Consider the following 24,189-nt stretch of genomic DNA (forward strand, 5'->3'; position numbering starts at 1 on the left):
CTTGTCAGCTTTACCCCATAGTCAAGTTAAAAAGCTGTTCTACCTCTTTCTTAAATGTTAACACCAGCTGCCAAGTTCCATACTAGCTAAGATGGTTAAGGTGTCCAATAACATATTCAACAAAATTGTTTTTGTTAAGTTGATGCACATATTGTCTCCATATTGACTTAGCATTTTTTTATTCCTATATCAATTGTGATTGCTAAGGAAGAACATCATAGTAGTTTTTATCATATGTAAATTCAGTGTTATCACAAATAGTCCAGCCTGCTATGCACATTCTGAATCACTGAGTAATAGTAATGCTTTTTTTTTTCCATTCTGTGTTTTCTTTATCCTTAAGTTACTTGTCATTGTAGTAAGTCCTTTTGTGGGTAATCCATTATTTCTGTCTACTTCTGAGATTGCATTTTTATTGATATTTAGGAGACAATTGTAATAACCATATATAATTATACTGATACTTCATAAATTATGCAGCTTGCATGTTTAAGTCTTTATAAAAATGTCCTTCATTTTCATTTAACCCATTTCTATAATCAATACATTCACTCATATTTTTTATTGTGTCTTTCAATGGCACCACCTTTCTTTCATTCAAGGCTACTTTGCTTTTGTTCCATTTAATCTATTTAAATAAGCATCACCCTACAGCTGAATATATTACATGGACCTTGACGTTCACAACATTTTGAGCTTATCAGGATGTTTAACTTCAGACCAGTACCTAAGACTGGTTGATTGAAAGTCATTGTGAGTACTGCATGACAGTACTCTTTGTCCTGATATTGTGATGTTAATTATGCTTTGTGTCAATATAAAATTATATTCTAAAATTGAAATCACTTTGTAAAGTTCCCAATTTCAGGTTGTATTATTTGATTTCATTATACATTTATTTGCAAGTTGTAGACATTTCATATTTGACCTTTTTGCCATCACCTAGCATTATCTCTCTTTGGTTGCAAATATGTGTACTTCTGAAGGGACAGTTTTGCTGTTTCATTTCAGCCAAGCTATTCACCTGTTGTGAGACTGACTCAGAAATAAGAATGAGTAATGCATCTTTAGGTTTGTTCATATTAATATAGATCTAAGATATAATTAGGCTTGTGAAAAGAAGGGCTTTATTCTGTCAAAGGGAGAGTTTTATGTATTTTTCAAGAACAAAATTATTGCATGATCATTTACATTTGCTTACTTATAATATTTATCATTCCTGCTTTTGGCAAACCATTTAAGGGACAATTTTCATATCTACCCTTACAGATGCAAAGTTTGCAGGTTTTTAATTCCTATGAGCTTTGCACCAATTATCAGAAAGAAAGTATGAGCCTACTTTACCTTTCAAAATTGCCCAAGAAAAAAGTAGCTTCTGAGATTTGTACCTTCTTATTCTGTGAGTACATTTTCCAGCAAAAGAACACACAAAGGGCCGGATTTTAAAAGACATATGCGTGTAAGTCCTGGGGCCATGGGATAGGGGAAGGGAGTGGGTGGGGGTTGGGCAGTCCAGGGATGGGGCATGGCTAGAGGCGCCCGGCACAGTGGCCATTTGCCATTAGCCGCTGTGCCATGAGATTGTGTGCTGGCAGGGTGCTGGTGCGTACAACTTGCTCCTGCCCTGAGGCAGGAGCAAATGGTAAGACAATGATTTGGGGGAGAGTTAGGATAAGGCTTGGGGGCAGGAAGGTTAGGAGAAAGGGTAGGAAAGTTAGTATAGGGGGTAGAAAAGTTCACTCCCAGGCTGCTCCTAAATTGGAATGGACTGGGAGAGAACTGCGGAAGGCCGCGGGCGTTGGCACACGCAGGTTGCACAAATGTGCACCCCCTTGCATGAACCGACCCCCGATTTTATAACATGCGTGCACCAGCATGGTCATGTTAGAAAATCACGTGTCCATGTGTGTGCGCTGGGTAGCATGCTCATATGGATGCACACGCACGTTTTTAAAATCTACCCCAAAGGGTTGAAAATGCAATCTATGCCCATTATTTTCTTCCCCTGACCTAAACACACCCCTCTGTCTTTCCGTGTTTTACATGGCTAAAAGTGTTTGCATTGTTGATCCCCTAGACAAGTAAGGGCTGAGAAAGTTTCAGAAAGTCAATTTAGCCAGGTAAATTACTTCTGAAAACTACCCTTCCCAGAATTTAATTAGTCTCTCTTCTCTTTGGTATAGGTATTCTATAGTTCGCAGTAAATATATAAACAGATGGTTTAGCATTGATGCATACAATGGATCCATCACTATTACTAAACCTCTGGACCGGGAATTAACTGCTTGGTACAATTTAACAATTACAGCCACAGAAACAGGTAAGTATAAATATAAGGATGGCTGTGTTTTGTATTGAACATATTTAGAAAAATCAATCATCATACAACTGTTCATTTTTTAATAAGGATAGTTGAATAATCTAATAAAAATAAGTATTTTTGCTATGAGGAGGCATAAAATTGTTTTACTGATCAAAATTCACAATGCTATTAAGATATCTATATGTCCTTCCTGGCATTCTATCTTGCATTCCTATGGCCACAATTATTGCTTCTTTGGTATTGCTCATAGACAACAGCTGCAGCCTTTATCTTATCATAAGAAAGGTTGCTGAGCAACCCAGATACAATGGCTTAACTGCCAGAGTATGGGGAAGGTTTAGAACGATGGGCAGCAGTGAAAAAATTGGAAGAGAGAGAAAAATGAAGAACTAAGCTAAAAAGAATCAAGTAAACAAGGAAAAGTAAGCACCTAAAAGAATAAACTGAGAAAAAACAAGAAGAAAATGAGAGAAAGCTAGTGTGATAGCACAGAGCATTCTGGGAAAGGGATAGATAGATACTTGGGGATGCACTATAGAAAAACTAGAGAGGTCAGGGCAGAGAGGCATAGAGAAAGGGATACCTTTGGGAAGGAGAAAAGAAAAGAACAAGATAAAAGATGATAAGAAGCAATCAGAAGAAAAGATGGAAGTACAAGGAAATAGGAGAATCTGAAGAAGGAGAAAAGGGAGACAGGAAAAGGCAAAAAGGAAAATAACTAAAGGAAGAAAAGTAAAGATTTTCAATGAAGTCTAATCTGTTATAGATAATAAAAAGAAAAGAAATTAATGGAAAAAGTCTATCAAAATATTCATAAGCAGATGCTGACCACAATAGGTTATTTCCTATGATTTCAAAAACATGGAAATAAGAAACTCATGTGGACTTTTCCGAAATGTTTTTGCCATTTATAGTATTATCGGATGATTAAAACTCATTGGAATCATTTCAAGATGTTTTTCTTTTTTCAAGCATTTGTTGCTGACAGACAAATGTGTGAGCAATACACCCTATATTCCTTTTGCTTAGAGAATTATATAGAACAAAAAATGTGGAAATAGCCAGAGTCTCACATAACATGGAGCACAAACACAGCTTTCTCATTTAGCACTTTCCTGTATAGCAGGGGTGACCAACTCTGGTCCTTGAGAGCCACAAACAGGCCAGGTTTTCAGGATATCTACAATGAATATGCATGGCATAGATTTGCATTCATTAGAGTGTGTACATGAAAATATATCTCATGCTTATTCATTGTGGATATCCTGAAAACCTGTCCTGTTTGTGGCTCTCGATGACTGGAATTGGCCATCCCAGTTATATCGTCACTGGCTTCAATGACTATATATTAAATAGTGCTTCAAGTGCCAAAAATAACACAGTCTAATCCTACTTCATATCATAACACTCAAATTAAATATTCAGTAATACTTATATTTGTGAAGAATAACTTAAAGGATCCAGCAAAGTTCCAATGCAGTCCACATTTCAAAAATGATCTGCCTCAGAGACTGGCTCTTTTTCAGAAACACTAGGAGCCATTCATTGCTGCCACCCAGATCCAGTAAATTCTAATGCATTCTGGTGTACATTCAAAAAGATTTAGCAATGTCACATGGTCAGAAATTTCCAATAGAAACTATTTCATCATAACGTTTCATACTACAAGTTATATTTTCTGAAACAAAGAAAAATGCTGTTTTTAAGAATAGGTAGATGAATTATCAATGTATATCTTTGAAGATGAGCAGAGGAATATGCATTTTACTGTGATCCATAAAGCACAGTGATGGAAGGAGGTTATGGGAATCTAAGCTTATTGCATAAAAAATGTTATGAGTTATTAGTAGAGATGTGCTTTGGGTAAAAATTTTGTTTCGGGCTTCATTTCGCCCCCCCCCCCCCCCCCCCGTGGGAATTTCGTTTTTCCCGTGGTTTGGGTTTTTTTTTTTCAGGGGCCCCTATTTTCGGGTTAGTGCGCACTATCGGGAGTTAGTACACACTAACCTGGCAGAGTTAGCGTGTGCTAACTCAAAAATGATATTTTTCCGAAATATCGGTAAAAATTAAATCATTTTTTGATTCTCCCAAACCATTCCGAATTAGGTTTGCCTAATTCAGGAAAAACAATTGCACATCCGTAGTTATTAGGGCATGGTTGTTTACCCTTTCAGATACTACTAGGACTAGGGGATACTCTAAGAAACTAACTGGTAGCATATTTAAAATAATTCAGTTAATATACATTTACACTGAATAATTTGTTGTCAGAGAATGTAGTCAAGATTAGTAATGGGATAATATTAAATAAAAAAAAGTGTGGCAATATTTCTGGAGGACCGGTCAATTAACAATTGTTACACAGGTTGACTTGGGGTTCACTATATTGTACTTCTGAGAATGAAAAGCAGGGAACAGCGGTGTGCATTTGGATGAAATGAATGGGTAAAATGCAACAAATGAGATACTTTTAAGTTTATTCATGGACTCCTGAGATGAAGGAAGGTGTCCATCAATTTAAATGAAATTTTTGTTTTATGTATTTAGGCTGAGAGTATCTTGGCATAAAGACTGGCTGATTTTAAGAGTTTAATGACATCATATAAGTGATACCATATCCTTCACCTTTAATTTCTATGTGAGATATAAAAATACTTGAGAAATATTTTGAAGATTGACTTTTTAAACAGTTTTTTAAAATTTGTCTAAATTTTCCATTCAAGTTTATGGTAAATTCAAGACTATGGCTGTGCGAGCTATGAATGTGCAGCTTTACCCACACTTAAATGCACATTTGGTGCAGATAAACATTACTCCTAATGCAGGAACGTGTTTTACCTGAACAAAATGTGCATTTCAAAATGAATGCTCAGCTCAGTGTCTTCACATGAAAATTCCTTGCAAATGAGGATATTAAACATTCGCTCACAATGCAGAGAGGTGCGTAGGCCGAGCACACATATTCTTATTTCTTATTGCTCGAAATTCATGGTCAGAGATTGAGTAAAGTTTCTAATGCTGGATCGGTCGCTAGAGCTCCCCCCTTCCAGCAAAAACAAGTAGCAGCAGCTTGTCAGTGCATTTATATATTTAAGGCTAACTGTGGCCAGAGAGCCAGCTAGGAGCACAGCACAAGTTATGGTCCTAAATTAGGAGCACGAGAAAAGATTATACTCCTATATGCTCTCTCCCATTTAGTCTCTCTCCTCTCGAGTTAAAATGTGTGTTCGGTCTGCTGACCTCAGATTTTAACTCCCTATGATTAGCCTAGCATTAGCTTACTGCATCAGGAATTAAAAAATAATTTAACCTGTGAGTTAAAACTGTGCGCTGAAATTCAGTGCACAGGCTCTTAAAGCACAGGATATTGGATCAGCCTGTTGGGATATGTACTTGGCTGGAGAGTCAATGGGGCAAAGGTACCATCTATGGGACTGTGACTGTATTTCTATAAGTTAGAATTCTCCCTAAAAGAAATGATCCTGCCTAATCTCAGTTGGCATGAGACAGCTGGCTTTCTGGCTGTCGAGAAGAGCTGCTTGCCTTGGGACCACAGAGCACAAAGGGTCTACCTCTCTCCCACATGCACCACACAATCTTGGAGAACCTGGTGCTAAACCATTTGTAGGTGACCTGATTCTTGCTCATGGCTATGTACGTAATAGAGCAGCTGCCTCCTTGTGATCCATTGAAAGTCGTTCCTTGAAACAAGCTTTTGTCTCCTGCTCTAATCCACCTGGAAAATCATGCCCCCTGCCATGGGAAAGCTGGCAAAGGATGGATGCTGGGGCCTAACAGGCAGGGAAAGCCCATCTCCAGGAGATTGCTTTGGTTGCTGGGTTTATTCTCTCAACCTCTCCTGTAGCCAGATAGTGAGAAATCCTGGGCACCATAGATGCTGAAGACTGCACTATTTGGAAGGAGGCAAGGGGACTTAGTAGTTAATTAGCAGGGTCTCGCAATCTGCAGTGGAACTTAATGCTTTCCCTTCCAGAGTAGGTACCCAGAAAAGAGGAGTGCATCGGGGAACATAAGCCAGATTTTGTTAGTTTGTGGTGGATTCAAATCCCAGGAAATAAAAGAGTGTTGGTCATTTAAAAATGAAAGCATATCCCTACCAGGAGTCCACAAGCATCAGCTTCAGGAAGAAGTAAAACACTTGTCTGGAGGCCTTTTACCTGCAGGAAACCGAAGCAGCAAGATATGAATCTTTCCATTTTCAGGTCCCTGACAGCAAGACACTCATATGACTGCTTTGAGAAACTCAGTGCAACAGCAGGAATAAACTACCATGAGCACAGTACAGTTAGATATGCCAACAACTCAAGAGTTGTTTGTTAAATAAATTGCAACCTATGCTTTTTATGGAAATGTACATGAGATAGAGAGATTTTATATTTAAGATGAAAGAAAAATTCTTAATAAGGGAAGAGGAAGATAGTGTAGATAGTATTCTAGATATTGGAAGCCTCATTCTGATTTTAGTTTTGAATCAAGCATTATTTTGAAAAAAAGAGCAGTGATAGTCATGCTTATTTTGTACTCTACTGTTTGGATTACAGTGATAGAAATATTTTTTTAGTCCTTATAGTCATATTTGATTGTATTTATTTTAAACCACATTTATGCAATTTTGAGTATATTGTCAGGAAACTGATAGGTAACATGGAAGAACAAAAAGTATCTATGTTATAGCCTTAGAACAAATGAATAGCTCTGTGGAGACTCTTTAAGAAAACTGAGGTCAGTTTCTAAATTGTCTAAATCTAAACAATGATGTGAAAGAACAAATGTTACAGCTTGACAATTGCCGAAATGTCTCCTGCAGCAGGAGAAATGTCAGTGCTTTCAATGTCAAAAAACACAGAGATTTTGTTGTAAAAGTAGAGCCTTTATCCTACTTGTGTGTTTGTTCTCTCATTCTTTATTCTTAATGCCAATGATAATTTTACCATTTATATAAACATAAGAGCAACCAATATAAAATAAACTTTATAGAAGGTCGTTCATAAAGTACTTGCATGAGAATTCTTAAGTGCTGATCCTGGTACTCTATTTTAAATTCTTTTTCTCTTGCCCTTAACTTTTCTTTACAGAAATTATCCTGACATTAACCCTCCCTGGTTTAATAATTAGATAACATAATGCAAACAGAGGACATGAGAAGGGACACAGAGATAAAAGAGAGCAGATAGAGCATAAGGTGCAGAGTGAATGTACTTTTAAGAAAGAAGTAGTTTGAAATGAATGTAGAAGCAGATAGGAAGCCAATGTAAACCAATGTGAAGAAGAGTAATAATGATACTAAAAGAAAAAGTTTGTAATGATGATTAGGAAAAAACATTGCACAGCTGAATTTTGGATAGACTGGCAAAGAAAGATTCAGCAGTAGACCCATGAGGAGGAGGAGGTTGTGGTAATACAAGTAGGAGGTAACAAATCAGTAGATATGGATTTTTGTAGTACAGGGAAATGCAGATGAGAATGAATTTACTCAATCCTACATTTAAGAAGTAATATCTCAAAGAGATAGTAACTCAATAATATACCTGGACTTGACCAACATTACTCAAATAATGATTTTATTTATGAAATTGTAACCGAACTTTATTGGCACCTGTTAGAATGTACGATATCCTACATTTACTTACCTTAGTCAATGTGCTTATTTGTAAACCGTTGCGATAGTATATAAATTAGCGACAGTATAGAAAAGTTTTTAAATAAAGAAATAAATAAAAATAAATAGTATGTTTTTAAGGATTTCAAGCAGGTCTGGCTCACAATACTCACTTTATGAAAAGAGAACTATGCTTATTTAATGAATATTCATTGTGTGTATCCTGAACATTAGACCTGTCTGCAGCTGTCATAAACAGGATTATGTACCCATGGAAGTTCTGATGAGGTTCAGATAACACAGTGGCAACATTTATTTATAATTAAAGATTTTGATTTACTTTTGCATCAAAAATATTTATTTACATTCTGCTTTTTCAAGCACTTCAAAGTGTATTACATTTAGGTAATGGAGGTATTTCTCTGTCCCTAGAAGGCTCACACTCTAATTGTACCTGATGCCCAAGGTCACAAGGAATGGCAGCAGGATTTGAATCCAGGCTTCCCTAGTTCACTAGGCTACTCCACTTATATAGATCTATCTGTCTATATAGATAGATATAGATATATATAGATAAAACAGACAGTATACATCTATTGATAAAGTGCCTTTCTATATCTAAGCAAAAGAAATTTCCCTGAAGCACGAACGCATATATCAATCTAATAAAAAATATTTTAATTATAACACATTAAATAATAACAAACTTACAATCAGAAGCTTAAACGAATGTTATGCTGTTGGTGAACCCGTGGCCTGGTGCAGGATTGGTACGGCCCTCTGGTTGGACCCAGAGAGTGCCCGCCACCAGAAGGCAGAGCACATGAGGAAACAGAGGCTAGCTGGAGCTTCACCAATAACAGTCTGGGGTTTCCGCAGGTTGAGCCCTTGGGTACCCGGACTGCCTAGACTTAGTTGAGCCTCAGAGGGTCTCCCGGAGAGGTAGTGGAGAGGTGTTCCCGCCATAAGTAAGGGTATGCGGCTGAAGCAGAGAGGATGGAACAGACCTGAACTGGAGACTCCAGAGGCCTCAGGGAGGTAACAGTTCAGGAAGGCTCTCTGTGCGGAATAGGCAGCGCCTATAGGTCTGGTCAAAGGAAGGCCATAGGCAGAGTCCAAGCAGGTCAGTCTAGTGGTTACAGAAGGCAAGAAGAGGGTGTCTGAGTGAAGCACAAGGGTCAAAGCCAGAGTATCTGTCCAGAAGTAGTCAGTCAAAGCAGGAGTCATATCCAAGGTCAGTTCGAGTATAGTCAAGGCAAGCGAGGGTCAGTTCCAGGTGGCAGTCAACATGGTCAGGCAGGCAGAGGTCAGTTCCAGGCAGTAGTCAATGTGGTTAGAAGGCAGGCAAAGGTCGGGTCCAGACAGCAGTCAGTTGTAGTCAGGCAAGCAAGGGTCAGTTCCAAGAATCAGTCCGAAGGGTACTACCAGGGAACATGGAGCAGGAACAAGACAGACGCTGAAAGATACGGAGGACCACAGGAACACTGGAACACGGAGATGCTGGAAAAATGAGACACTGGAACAATGAGATACTGGAACAAGGAGACACTGGAACGCAGGATCAGATAAAAGGAACAGACAAACTAGTACACCGCGGTGTCAACCCAATTGCCAAGGCGAGGTTCTGGGGACAGAACCTCACCTTTTATATTAGGGCTATGTGATGTCATCAGGCTGCGTCCAAGCCGGGTTTCATAAGAACATAAGAACATAAGAAAATGCCATACTGGGTCAGACCAAGGGTCCATCAAGCCCAGCATCCTGTTTCCAACAGTGGCCAATCCAGGCCATAAGAACCTGGCAAGTACCCACAAACTAAGTCTATTCCATGTTACCATTGCTAAAGGCAGTGGCTATTCTTTAAGTGAACTTAATAGCAGGTAATGGACTTCTCCTCCAAGAACTTATCCAATCCTTTTTTAAACACAGCTATTCTAAATGCACTAACCACATCCTCTGGCAACAAATTTCAGAGTTTAATTGTGCGTTGAGTAAAAAAGAACTTTCTCCGATTAGTTTTAAATGTGCCCCATGCTAACTTCATGGAGGGCCCCCTAGTCTTTCTACTATCCGAAAGAGTAAATAACTGATTCACATCTACCCGTTCTAGACCTCTCATGATTTTAAACATCTCTATCATATCCCCGCTCAGCCGTCTCTTCTCCAAGCTGAAAAGTCCTAACCTCTTTAGTCTTTCCTCATAGGGGAGCTGTTCCATTCCCCTTATCATTTTGGTAGCCCTTCTCTGTATCTTCTCCATCGCAATTATATCTTTTTTGAGATGCAGCAACCAGAATTGTACACAGTATTCAAGGTGCGGTCTCACCATGGAGCGATACAGAGGCATTATGACATTTTCTGTTTTATTCACCATTCCCTTTCTAATAATTCCCAACATTCTGTTTGCTTTTTTGACTGCCACAGCACACTGAACCGACAATTTCAATGTGTTATCCACTAGGGATGTGAATCGTTTTTTGACGATTTAAAATATCGTCCGATATATTTTAAATCGTCAAAAAATCATTAGGGCCACGATACAATACCAATTCCCCCGATTTATCGTTAAAAAATCGTAAATCGGGGGAAGGGGGAGGGCAGGAAAACCAGCACACTAAAACCCCCTAAAACCCACCCCCGACCCTTTAAATTAAATCCCCCACCCTCCCAAACCCCCCCCCAATGCTTTAAATTACCTGGGGATCCGGCGGTGGTCCAGAACGGCGGCGGTCCGGAACGGCCCCCTCAATAGAATTGTGTTGTCTTCAGCCGGTGCCATTTTTCAAAATGGCCGCCGCAATATGGCGGCGGCCTTAGACAAAAACGATTTGACGCAGGAGGTCGTTCCGGACCCCCGCTAGACTTTTGGCAAGTCTTGTGGGAGTCAGGAGGCCCCCCCAAGCTGGCCAAAATTTTCCTGGGAGTCCAGCGGGGTTCCGGGAGCGATTTCTTGCAGCGAATCGTTTTCGTACGGAAAATGGCGCCGGCAGGAGATCGACTGCAGGAGGTCGTTCAGCGGCACCTAGGGGCGGGGCCGAGGAGATGGAAGACGCAGAGCCCCTATGGGAGCTCCGCTGAGAGGCCTGTGGCGTGGAAGAGACCAAGGATGCCTGGGGAGAGCGTCGGCGATGTCGGTAGCTGGCGGTGGCGGCAAGGCCAGAGCTGGTAGAGGGCAGCACGAGGTGAGCAGGGCCAACTGTGGCACCAACACAGCCAGACGCACAACAACACATTGCTTAATTAGTGCTACTTACAACAGTATTTTCTCCAAAATGAAGTTTAAACACAGAAAAATATTCACAAAGGAGCTATACATAGAAATACTGTGTTCAGTTTATTCCAAAGAACATTTATGAAATGTCAGATGGTTTAGCAGATAAATATTTTTATTTCTTCCAAATACAGTTACTTTCCTCCCTCATTAGTAATTGTCAGCATTTTCTCCCTAATATCAGATTTCTTTCCCCAACACAGGCTTTTGTTTCGCCATGGAAGGCTTCCACAGGGGAAGAAAATTATGCTGCTCACTTACAGAGCCAAACTATCAAATATCTATAAAATAAAAATGTATATGGAAAAGCTAAAATCTGTTCAGACAAACATTCATACTAGACAGACAGCTTGAATGATACAATTTAAAATGCAAAATATAATTACCCTGATTCTGTATTAGAAATACTTTTGTGTTCAGTAATCTATCTGCTCCTACTTATTTACCCCCAGATTTATCATTTTGCTATAAAAATGCAAAAATAGTGCCCATGATAAAACAAGAGGAGCATTGTTAGGGTAATTTTCTGATACTGCATAGTTCTTTTACCACAATTTGTGTTAAATTGATTGAGAAGAAGTGCCCAAATAGGCTTTTATTACATATATGAGAGAGAGAGAAAGAGATACCGTATAAAGAACTTATATAAGTAAAATATTTATATTACTGTAAGAGGGGCAACTAGTAGGGATGTGAATCGTTTTCCATATCGTCTTAACGATAGAAATCGTGTGGCAGGGCAAGAAAATCGTCTTAGGCACGATTTTTTAGTTAAAAAATCGTTAAAAATCGTTTTTTTCCGATTAGTGCGCACTAACTCGAGTTAGTGCGCACTAACGGGAGTTAGTGCGCACTAACTGGAAGTTAGTGCGCACTAACTGAAAATGATACAATTTGACACTTTTCAGGTCAGTTAAGGTCAGTTTAGGAATGAATATGTATTCCTATTGGCTGCCCTCTTATTTATTCATGTTACCAAGTTTCCTACTGACAGTATATGGGGGATGGGAAATGGAAACAGTTGGTAGCTTGACAAAACAAGTAATGTGATCAGTCAATGTGACTAGAACTTGTGCCCTAACCCTGATACCAGGGGTATTGTGATCTTCCTGCACACAGTGCCCTATCCCTATTAATACCAGGAGTGTTGTGATCTTCCTGCACACAGTGCCCTATTCCAGATACTGGGGGTGTTGTGATCTTCCTGCACACAGTGCCCTATTCCTGATACCGGGGGTGTTGTGATCTTCTTGCACACATCCCGATATCAGGGATAGGGCACTGCATGCAGGAAGATCACAACACTCCTGGTATTAATAGGGATAGGGCACTGCATGCAGGAAGATCACAACACTCCTGGTATTAATAGGGATAGGGCACTGCATGCAGGAAGATCACAACACCCCTGGTATCAGGGATAGGGCACTGTGTGCAGGAAGATCACAATACCCCGGAGGAGTGTGGGTCAGGCAGCTCCCCCCTGTCTGTGAAGCCAGCCTCTCACTAGTAATGCAGGGAGGGAGCTGTCTCAGACTTCACCATCCTCCCCCCCCCCCTTACCCACACACCATTCACTAGCTGGGACATGGGGGAAGTCAGGAGTGAGGGTCAGGCAGCTCCCCCCTGTCTGTGAAGCCAGCCTCTCACTAGTAATGCAGGGAGGGAGCTGTCTCAGACTTCACCATCCACCCCCCCCCCTCACCCACACACCATTCACTAGCTGGGACATGGGGGAAGTCAGGAGTGAGGGACAGGCAGCTCCCCCCTGTCTATGAAGCCAGCCTCTCACTAGTAATGCAGGGAGGGAGCTGTCTCAGACTTCACCATCCTCCCCCCCCCCCCCTCACCCACACACCATTCACTAGCTGGGACATGGGGGAAGTCAGGAGTAAGGGGCAGGCAGCTCCCCCCTGTCTGTGAAGCCAGCCTCTCACTAGTAATGCAGGGAGGGAGCTGTCTCAGACTTCACCATCCTCCCCCCCCCCCCCCTCACCCACATACCATTCACTAGCTGGGACATGGGGGAAGTCAGGAGTGAGGGTCAGGCAGCTCCCCCCTGTCTGCAAAGCCAGCCTCTCACTAGTAATGCAGGGAGGGAGCTGTCTCAGACTTCACCATCCTCCCCCCCCCCCCTCACCCACACACCATTCACTAGCTGGGACATGGGGGAAGTCAGGAGTGAGGGTCAGGCAGCTCCCCCCTGTCTGTGAAGCCAGCCTCTCACTAGTAATGCAGGGAGGGAGCTGTCTCAGACTTCACCATCCACCCCCCCCCCCCCCTCACCCACACACCATTCACTAGCTGGGACATGGGGGAAGTCAGGAGTGAGGGACAGGCAGCTCCCCCCTGTCTGTGAAGCCAGCCTCTCACTAGTAATGCAGGGAGGGAGCTGTCTCAGACTTCACCATCCTCCCCCCCCCCCCCCCTCACCCACACACCATTCACTAGCTGGGACATGGGGGACGTCAGGAGTGAGGGTCAGGCAGCTCCCCCCTGTCTGTGAAGCCAGCCTCTCACTAGTAATGCAGGGAGGGAGCTGTCTCAGACTTCACCATCCTCCCCCCCCCCCCCCTCACCCACACACCATTCACTAGCTGGGACATGGGGGAAGTCAGGAGTGAGGGTCAGGCAGCTCCCCCCTGTCTGCGAAGCCAGCCTCTCACTAGTAATGCAGGGAGGGAGCTGTCTCAGACTTCACCATCCTCCCCCCCCCCCCTCACCCACACACCATTCACTAGCTGGGACATGGGGGAAGTCAGGAGTGAGGGTCAGGCAGCTCCCCCCTGTCTGTGAAGCCAGCCTCTCACTAGTAATGCAGGGAGGGAGCTGTCTCAGACTTCACCATCCTCCCCCCCCCCCCCCACCCACACACCATTCACTAGCTGGGACATGGGGGAAGTCAGGAGTGAGGGTCAGGCAGCTCCCCCCTGTCTGTGAAGCCAGCCTCTCACTAATAATGCAGGGAGGGAGCTGTCTCAGACTTCACCATCCTCCCCCCCCCCCCCTCACCGACACACCATTCACTAGCTGGGACATGGGGGAAGTCAGGAGTGAGGGTCAGGCAGCTCCCCCCTGTCTGTGAAGCCAGCCTCTCACTAGTAATGCAGGGAGGGAGCTGTCTCAGACTTCACCATCCTCCCACCCCCCCCTCACCCACACACCATTCACTAGCTGGGACATGGGGGAAGTCAGGAGTGAGGGTCAGGCAGCTCCCCCTGTCTGCGAAGCCAGCCTCTCACTAGTAATGCAGGGAGGGAGCTGTCTCAGACTTCACCATCCTCCCCCCCCCCTCACCCACCACACCATTCACTAGCTGGGAAATGGGGGAAGTCAGGAGTGAGGGTCAGGCAGCTCCCCCCTGTCTGTGAAGCCAGCCTCTCACTAGTAATGCAGGGAGGGAGCTGTCTCAGACTTCACCATCCTCCCCCCCCCCCTCACCCACACACCATTCACTAGCTGGGACATGGGGGAAGTCAGGAGTGAGGGTCAGGCAGCTCCCCCCTGTCTGTGAAGCCAGCCTCTCACTAGTAATGCAGGGAGGGAGCTGTCTCAGACTGGTATCAGGGTTAGGGCACTGTGTGCAGGAAGATAACAACACTCCTGGTATTAATAGGGATAGGGCACTGTAAGAGATGACTGTAGTAGATTGAATAAAGATCTGATGTTTCTGCTCTCCTCACACCAAACAAAAACAACACACAAGCAGAGAAGCCCTTCTTACAAAGCTGAGCTAGTGAGTTAAGTAGGAGGAAAAGTAAACATACTGGTGCCAGTGTGGCTACTTAAAAAATACACTTACCAACAATCAATTACATATATTTGAACTGTGTACAGTTCCAGCCAGGACCACCTTTCTAAAATGCACAGTGATTGGCAAATTCAACATGCACTAGCATTTTAGGTGCCTGCTAACAAAATAATAAACAAACAAGTTCTAGTCACGTGAGTGCTGATCATTACATTACTTTTTTTGTCAAGCTTCCAACTGTTTCCATTTCACATCCCCCCAACCATATTGGTAACATCAATAGATAAGAGCACAGCCAGCCAATAGGAATACATACAAACATATTCATTCCTAAGTGACCTTTACTGACCTGGGAAGTGTGAACACTTTGTTTCATTTTCTGTTGGTGTTCGTTAGTTTCCAGTTCCATTTCCCATCCCCCCAACCATCACCTCAGTGGTAACCTTGGTAATATCAATAGATAAGAGGGCAGCCAGCCAATAGGAACACATATTCATTCCTAACTGACCTTCAGTGACCTGGAAAGTGTTTATTTGTATCATTTTCAGTTAGTGCGCACTAAATCGAGTTAGTGCGCACTAATGGGGAGTTAGTGCGCACTAACTCGAGTTAGTGCGCACTAACACGATTTAACGATTTTTAACGATAAATCGTTAGAATTTCTATTGTATCGTGTTCTATAACGATTTAAGACGATATAAACATTATCGGACGATAATTTTAATCGTTGAAAAACGATTCACATCCCTAGCAACTAGTAACAGGGTGAAGTTTTGCCTGTGGGCTAGGTTTGTGGGGCAGTTTTACATGCACAGTCAGAGGTATGAACAGCACGGTAGACATCAGTGAAGATTTTATGTGATTTGGAGTGATGAAAGTTACACAAAGATGAGATTTGTACATTGTACTCCCAAAGTAGCTTAATAGCAGCTAGGAAGAGAGCGCATCAAGCTAGGTCAGAGTACATTGTACAAATCTCATTTTTATAACTTTTATCACTCCAAATCCCATAAAAATGTTCACTGATGTCTACTGTGCTGTTCATACTCCAGACTGTGCATGTAAAACTGCCTCCCAAAACTTAGCCCACCACCTAAACCTCACCCGAGTTCAGAATGGCCCCTCTTACAGTGGTATAAAAAGTTGACTAATATGTGTGCCTCCCCAGAGGTGTTCTCTCTCTCTCTCCTTTCCACCCCCTGCCCAAAAGGGATTGTGATAAATATTGCACATCCCATTTCAGCCATAATGCACAGCATAAAGCCAGGAAAAAGATGTAGTTAAATCCTGCAATAGCATGCATTAAGCACCCCTCATTTCATTTACTCTTCCTATTTGACTAAATTTTAAAAAATGTGCATATGTATCTTATGATGCATTATTTATTGCATGCATTATGGCATTATTGTGGGCATTAGGGCTTTAACACCTGTGATAAGGCCATAATGTGATTTGAAAAATGATCCCCTTTGAGATATGTCCTCATATGTCCTTTTATTCAGTATTGATCGAATGACAAAATACATGTAAAAAAAATTGTAAGTAGCGCAATGTGGATTCAATCTAAAATATCATACTTTACAAAGTCATGAAAAATAAACCTGCATAAGCTACAACACTAACTGTTACGGGACCGGGCCGTGCCCCGGTCCCTCCTCCTACTTCGGGGCCGCAGGCTTCCAAGGGTGAAGACTCTTCTGCTACCTGGGTCCAGCCGTCCTTCGTCCATCTCTTCGGCCACAGCCCGGATCCTTGGTCGCATAGGATCCCACCTAAGTCCAAGAAGTCTGGGTCCCTATGGGCTCCTCCTGGGGGGACCTCGGACTTCCAGTGGTGAAGCCTCATCAGAGTCTCTTCTGCGCCGCCTCCCGGCTGTGATGCTCGCTGTGGTCCTCCACTGTCTCAGCCAGCCCAAGGGTCCATGACCGTAACACTATCACTGCACAGCTTTTATTAGCCTTCATATTAGAACTGAAAAGGAACCTAAGTGAAGCTTCCTGAGTCGTAAGCGTCAGGTGACCTTTTAATCCTAAAACAGATGTTATATAACAGCTGATGTATGATGTCATTCTCTATGCAACTGCACCAAAATAGATTTACAAATTGCTTATTTGATATTGAAATTCTTCATCTGAGAAAAACTGTTAGTGAAAAGAGGGAATGCTTTAAAACAACAATTGTTTACTATTAAAAACCTTCTCGTTCAATAGCAGAGTTGAGTCCCACTGGTGTCAAGGTGTGCTATGAATAAATATAATGTTGTTCCCACTGCTGAGGACATGCTGATATGTAGCCACCTCATGGGAGGGTCAGTTTCTGAAGAACAAAAAAGCGAAGATCATCCACTGAATGTGAACACTCTATCCAGTGTTTCATTACTGGCGCTTCCACTTTCTGGATCTGTATGCAACTTTTATGTTGTGTTATGCATGTTCTTATTGATAGTTTTGTGTGTCCTATATACAGCTTGTCTCATGGATATAACAACCACTTGAGAGATGTTGCAATTGTATCGACCCTGCAACGTATGATGAATAGATAAAGTTACATGATGAAATGTTTGAATGGTTAGCACATTAGGGCATCCTGAGCAGAAATGGCACTGAAATTGGCTTTTAATGGAACTGTCCATTGATGTTAGTGGATGTGGAACTGAACAAACCAACTTATCTTGCAGATTGTGATCTCTCATGTGAGCAAAAATCGGGGGTTGTTGAAATTCTATATGTAAATTCAAATCATGCCAATGATCTTCTGAATTTTGTCTGAGCAATGAGAAAAGGTGAAGTACATACTAATCAGTCAATATTTGAATGCCGTTGTTATTGGAGAAGGAAATCTCTGTTGGCATTCAGAGTGCATTTGTAAGTACTGAATGGATATCCTTGTTCTATGAATTTTTGAGACATATTTAGCACCAGGTATTTGTATTCACTGATAGAGGAAGCTGTCTTCTCAAACAAAAATCAGTGGGCAGGAATATTAGTTCAAAAATGTACTGGATGAAAAAAATAATTTACTCTACTTTAGCAGTTATCATAGCTTTAATGTTAATTGTTTGTTCAAAGTATAATCCTGTATATATATTAGTAGATCTATAAAAGAGATCTGCCATCAATGATGATGAGCAGGAACTTGCAAATTAGGATCTCTGGAGTTCATCCAGGCTGTAAAAGAATACAAACTCTCTAACAGATTTTAGTTTTTTCATATACATTTTTATGTTATAGATATTTGATAGGCTGGGTCTATTAGGAAGCTAGATAATTTTCTTTCTCTTGATGAAGCCTTGCATGGTAAAACAGAGGCCTATGTTGGGAAAAGAATTCTGATAATGAGGAACAAATTCTGACAATGACTAATGAAGGAAGAAAGGAACTGTATTTGGAAGAAGCAACGTTATTGATCTGCTATGATGTACTCTTGATACTGTATTTACTGGTTCTTTTATAATTGTTCTAAATATCTGATATCACAACATTGAATCAATGAGAACCTTTATAAGTACAGTATAGATGCATTGTATCGTCTAAGTAGGATAGTACATTACTATTATTTTATATGCATGGAATAGTGTCGGGGATCCTGAAACCTGAATGAATTTTGGAAAAATTTGTTTTCGGGTTAGTGCGCACTACCCCAAAATTCAGGTCCCCCTGAATTTCAAAGGCCCAAACCACGGGAAATACGATATTTCCCAAGATGGACCGAAAACGAAGCCTGAACCAAAAGATTTGGGCTTTTCACATCCCTAGTGTCTATGTACAGTTCAGTTGTATCCTTTATATATGAAGTTGTTTGTATAAAGCCAAGTTGGAATTGTATGTGCTCATTTATTTTATGAAATTTGTTTAATAAAGATATTTTTATATAATTATAACACTCTAAACAAGCAGGCTAAAATTACAGATTTTTTAAAATTATCTTCTGCCTTTCTGTTTTATTCAGCTATACATTTCTATTAACTGCTTAATATTGTGGATTATCTTAAATGATTACTTTTGGCTAATTCATAAAATTGGCTGAGAAAGAAAAGAGATATTTTTGAAGCAGAAGTGAGTGAATCAACAACTTTAATTATAAATAAATGTTACCAATGTGTTATCTGAGCCTCATCAGATATTTCAAAGGTATGTAATTCTGTTTTTGAGGCCTACAGATAGGTCTAATTTTTCAGGATACATGCAATCAATATTCATTAGATAAGTTTACAGACATTTGATCTGAGAATTAGTTCTCTTTTTATAAAGTGAGTAATGTTAGCCAGACTTGCTTGAAATCCTTAAAAACATACACCAAAACCCGTATCCACTGTTGTGTTACCTCCTACTTGGGCTACTGCAACCTCCTCCTCCTAGGTCTGCCGCTGAAACCTTTTTTCTCTGCTAGTCTATGCAAAATGCAGCTGTGCAATTTTTATCAACATTATGAGCTTTTTTCTTTTAACATCATTTGTACTTCTCATATCTTTATATTGACTTCCTATTTGCTTCCACATTCATTTCAAACTACTTCTCACCTAAAAATGCATTCACTCTTGAGCTCCTCCCCAGAATGCCTACTTCCCACCCTAGGACACACCCATCTTATCTGGCTAAATTCTAGCTGGGTAACTAGTTAGCCATGTAAGCCATTTAGATGAATAATTATTACAGTATCCATCTAAATGGCTTTTGAATTTGGGCCCTAAGACTTGTAGTACCATGTACTTGGCACTGTCTTCATGAATTAGTGCATCTTATTTGATCTTGACTGTGCTCAAATACCACTTAAAGACTCACATTTTTGAGATTGCATTGAAATCCAAACATAAGAACACAAGAAATGACATGGTCCATTGAACTCAGCATTCTGTCTCAACAGTGGGCAGTCTGGATTGTTTTGAAGCACCCAGCAAATCTCAATATGAAATTCTCTTTCATGTTGCTCTCCCCAAGAATAAAGAACTAGAGAAACCAAAGTCTAAATGGCTAATAATTATTTTTGGACCTATCCTTCAGAAACATGTTCACAATTTTTTTTTTTATCTCAGTTATGCTATTATCCTTAACCACAATTTCTGGCAGCAACTTCTTTAGCTTAATTGTGTTTTGACTGAAAAAAATACTTCGTTAAATTTGTTTTAAATCTGCTACTTGTTAGTTTCAGGAAGTATCCCCTAATCCTAGTACTAATTGATAATAGAGATGTACAGCGGTAAATTCGTTTGGTTAGGGCTTCGTTTTTGGCCCGCCATGGGAAATTTAGTTTTTTCCATGGTTCCTTTTTTTTTTGTTTTTTTTATGGGGACCCTGATTTTTGGGTTAGTGCCAAATGAATGCATGTCCCTAACTGATAATAAATATAATCATTCTCAATTAAACTGTTTCATACCACACAAAATTTTATAAACCTCTATCATATCCTATCTAAATCATCTCTTCTTCAAGCTGAAGAGCGCTAACATATTTAGACTTTTTCATACGGAAACTATTTCATTGCTTTTACCATTGTTGTTGTCCTTCTCTTTACTTTTTCCAATTCTGCTATATATTTTTGACCAGAACTGCATATAGTGAAGTCAATTTTAAAAACTTTGCTCGTACAAAAATACTGACATACATTTGTATGCAGGCCATGTGGTAGGCATATTTTAAATCATGATTCAAAATTCCAGTGTATCAACACTTGTGTGCTGATATAGGTGTGTATGGATGCATGTGCACTCATTTTTAAATTGGCCTGTGCATGAGAGGTTTGCCTACATCATGGATTGATACAGAGGCATTATTATAATTCCCAGTTTTGCTTTCTATTCCTTTCCAAATAATTCCCAACATTTTATTGCTTTTCTGTCTGCCACAGACTAAGCTGAAGATTTTAATGCATTATCCTCAATTTCCCCAAGGTTCTTTTTCTGGGTGCTATTATGTGATCCAGCAATGCTATGCCTAAGGATTAGTTTTCCCTATGTGCATCACTTTCCGCTTGTTCAAATTCAATTTCTCCTGCTACTAAGATGTCTAGTTCAAAATCTTGCTATTTTCTTCTGCAATTCCTAACAATCAGTTTGTAATTTAACTACTTTGAATAATTTTCCATCATCTGAATATCTGATCTTCTTGCTCCTTTATCTAGATCATTTAAGAATGTATTAAACATCACTAGTCCCTGTATAGACTCTATTATTCACTTCTCTCCATTGGGAAATCTAACTACTTAGACCTAATCTTGGTGTTGCATTGGAGGTGGACCCTTGGGCTGAGGTGGGGTTGATGCAACCCGTAGGCGAGGACCTATGGGTCCTCACCATCAGCAGGTGGAGTGGGCTAAAACTAGATGCCACTGGAGCTTCACCTATACCAGCCCTTGTTCCCCTCGTGTTGAGCCTTTGGGTGCCGGGGCCAGCAGGACATAGGTCGGCCTCGAAGTTAGCTAGAGAAGAGTAGTAGTTCAGCTCAGAGACAGCAGTCTGTAGGTGGTGTAGTTCTATCCTAGACGGGATTCGGTACAGAGGCTCAGGTGCCAAAGTAACAATGGGGAACTGGAGACACCCAAGCAAAGGGAGCCCTAAGCCTTGAAAGTCCACATCCAGAGGATAGACAAGGAGAAATGTCACTGACAGGCTAGGTTCAGAGCCATGGTGAATGGAAGTTGTGGCAAGCAATGGAGAACTCTGGACACAGGAAAGTCTATAGCATAGTCATGCAAAGCGAGGGTCAGGGAGTGGAGAAATTAGGTATAGTCAATCCAAGCAGTAGTCAAAGTACAGAGAAGGGAAGCATAGTCAATCAAGGCAATGGTCAGGGCATGGAGGAATGGTCAGGTGAAGGGAGGTCCGGGGCTGGAGAGAAGCTGAAGAGTAGTCAGGTGTAGTAGTGGTCAAATCCAGAGAGTCAATCCAATACATAGATGAATAGGAACTGGGAGAACAGGAACCAGGAAGACAGGAACACAATGATGAGATGATTTAGGAATATCAATGAGTACTCGGAATACGAGGAGACCTGTTGCAAAGGCAACACTATGGAGTGAGGCCTGAGCTTTTATATGCTGAGGAGTTGATGTCAGCATCCAGGACTGTGGCCAGGTTCCTGCCGCGAGCACTTTAAAAGAATCAGTGATGCGAGCACGTGAGCCTAGGAAGGGGCGAAGTGCTGATGGTGGCATCTCTCAGCAGACCATGCAGAGAGGCCCGACGAACAGTGACATCTTGACTAGCAACACTGGGTAGTGTGGCAGGGCCGGAGGCACCGGAGGGAACCTGAGGTTGGAGCTGGTGGCCCACCACCACCAGCAAAGAGGAGCCAGCAGCTGGTGTCCGTCTGGAAAGGTGAGAGGGCCGCACCATGGGGCTTCCACAGGCGGCACGCATATCATTTGGTTTCCTATCTTTTCACTAGTTACCAATCCACTTTAAATTATTGCCTCCTATCCAATGACTTTGTAATTTTTTGAGGAATCTCTCATGTGGGACTTTATGAAAAGCCTTCTGAAAATACACAAATACACCCTTATGCATATGTTTATTTATATCTATACATAATTCTAATAGATTAGAGAGGCATGATTTCCCTTTGTTAAAACTATGTTAGCTTTTTCCCACTAATAAGTCATGCTTATCCATATGCCCAGTATTTCTGTTCTTAACTATATCTTCTACAATTTTGCCTGTCACTGACATCAGACTTATTGGTCTGTTTCCTCAATGACCTCTGGAGTCCTTTTTAAACATTGGCATTACATTGGCCACCCTTCAGTGGCAGGTTTTAATATGTTACAGATTAACTGGAGCAAATCTGCAATGTCACATTTTAGTTTATTCAGAAATCTGATGTGAATACCTGGTTTATTGCTATTTGGCCTGTCAGTTTGCTCTAATACATCCTCCAGTTGAACAGTGATTTGCTTCAGTTCCTCTGAATCATCGCCTTCAAAGAATGGTTTTGATTAGGGTTTCTCCCCAAAATCATCTTTAGTAAAGATCAAAGTAAAGAATTAATTTAGTTTTTCTGTCATGGCTTGTCTTCTCAAATTGCCCCTTTTTACTCCCTGATCACCTAGTTGTCCAACTGGCTCCCTCACAAACTTCTTGCTTTTGATGTAATTTTTATTATTAATTTTTGCCTCTCAAATTATTTTTTTCCATCCTCCCAACCCCCATTAATGTTGTACATCTATCATGCCAGTATCTATAATTTTGCCTATTCTTATTTGGACTAGCTTTTCATTTAAAAAGAAATGTCTTTTTATTTTAATACTCTCTTTCACAGCATTATTTAACCATGCCCACTGTTATTTAGTCTTTTTCTAATGCATTGGATACATTTTATATGGGCTTCCAAAATGATATCTTTATATAATCTCCATGACTCATACAGATTTTTAACATTTGCAAATGCCCTTTTTAGGTTTCTTCCTCATTCATTTTCTCATTTTGTCAGTCACCCTAATTTTTTCAGATCTTGACCCTCTCATATTAAACATGTTTTGTACTATAATACTTAAGTGATTACTAGAGATTATTTGAATTATCTGTGTGTCTCAAATAGATTATAAATTTCATAAAACCAGAACAGACTTTATTTTATGCATATCTATTACACTGCATATACCTAATTGCATTAAGAAATAAGAAGTAGCAATAGTAGGACTATAGTTGTTTACCTCAAGATAATTAATTCTGTTAAGGGTTTATGCAATAAAACCCATGATAAATATTTTACTGTGCAACTCAGCAAAATATTTATGTGCCTATTAAAAATGGCTTTAATGTGCTATGCAATAATATTTACCAAGGGCACAGGAAAAATAGCTTGGCCTCAGTACTAACATGGATATTAAAACAACAAAGTTTAATATCCATAATAGCAGTGGCACAAAATCCTCCTTGGAAATCAGCCCGAAGTGAAAGGTTTGTTTAGCATTGGAGATTTATTTTCTCCCACTCCCAGAAGTAAGGAGTTGCAATTCCCCAACAGGCTGCCTTCCCTCTTTCCCCCATATCCCAACCCAAAGATCAAGATGCTAGATTTCCTTTCCACCATTCTGGAAGGTTTTTCATTGTAAGTTGTCACATGCTGCTAGCTACTAGCTACTGGCTGCAAGGAAGAAAGGTGGCCAGCTCTTTCCTGTCCCTGTTTTCACATGCACTAGAGATGGTAAGAATCAGGGTGTACCTACCGAAGTGAGGGAGAGAGCATGGGGGAATGTTATATAATAGAGACCCATTTCTCTTGGCTGCCTGG

General features: G+C 40.9%; 1 protein-coding gene across 1 annotated transcript in view; it reads left to right on the forward strand.

The window, feature by feature from the left end:
• CDH19 (cadherin 19) overlaps window positions 1–24,189 on the forward strand; it is a 427,290-nt gene that overhangs the window by 348,752 nt on the left and 54,349 nt on the right. The window contains exon 8 of the mRNA XM_029590918.1: window positions 2,184–2,320. Coding sequence (XP_029446778.1) covers window positions 2,184–2,320 — 137 coding nt within the window. The remainder of the gene's footprint in view (window positions 1–2,183; window positions 2,321–24,189) is intronic.

Source organism: Rhinatrema bivittatum, chromosome 2 (genome assembly GCF_901001135.1).
Source record: "Rhinatrema bivittatum chromosome 2, aRhiBiv1.1, whole genome shotgun sequence".
In the NCBI taxonomy this organism is placed as follows: Eukaryota; Metazoa; Chordata; class Amphibia; order Gymnophiona; family Rhinatrematidae; genus Rhinatrema; species Rhinatrema bivittatum.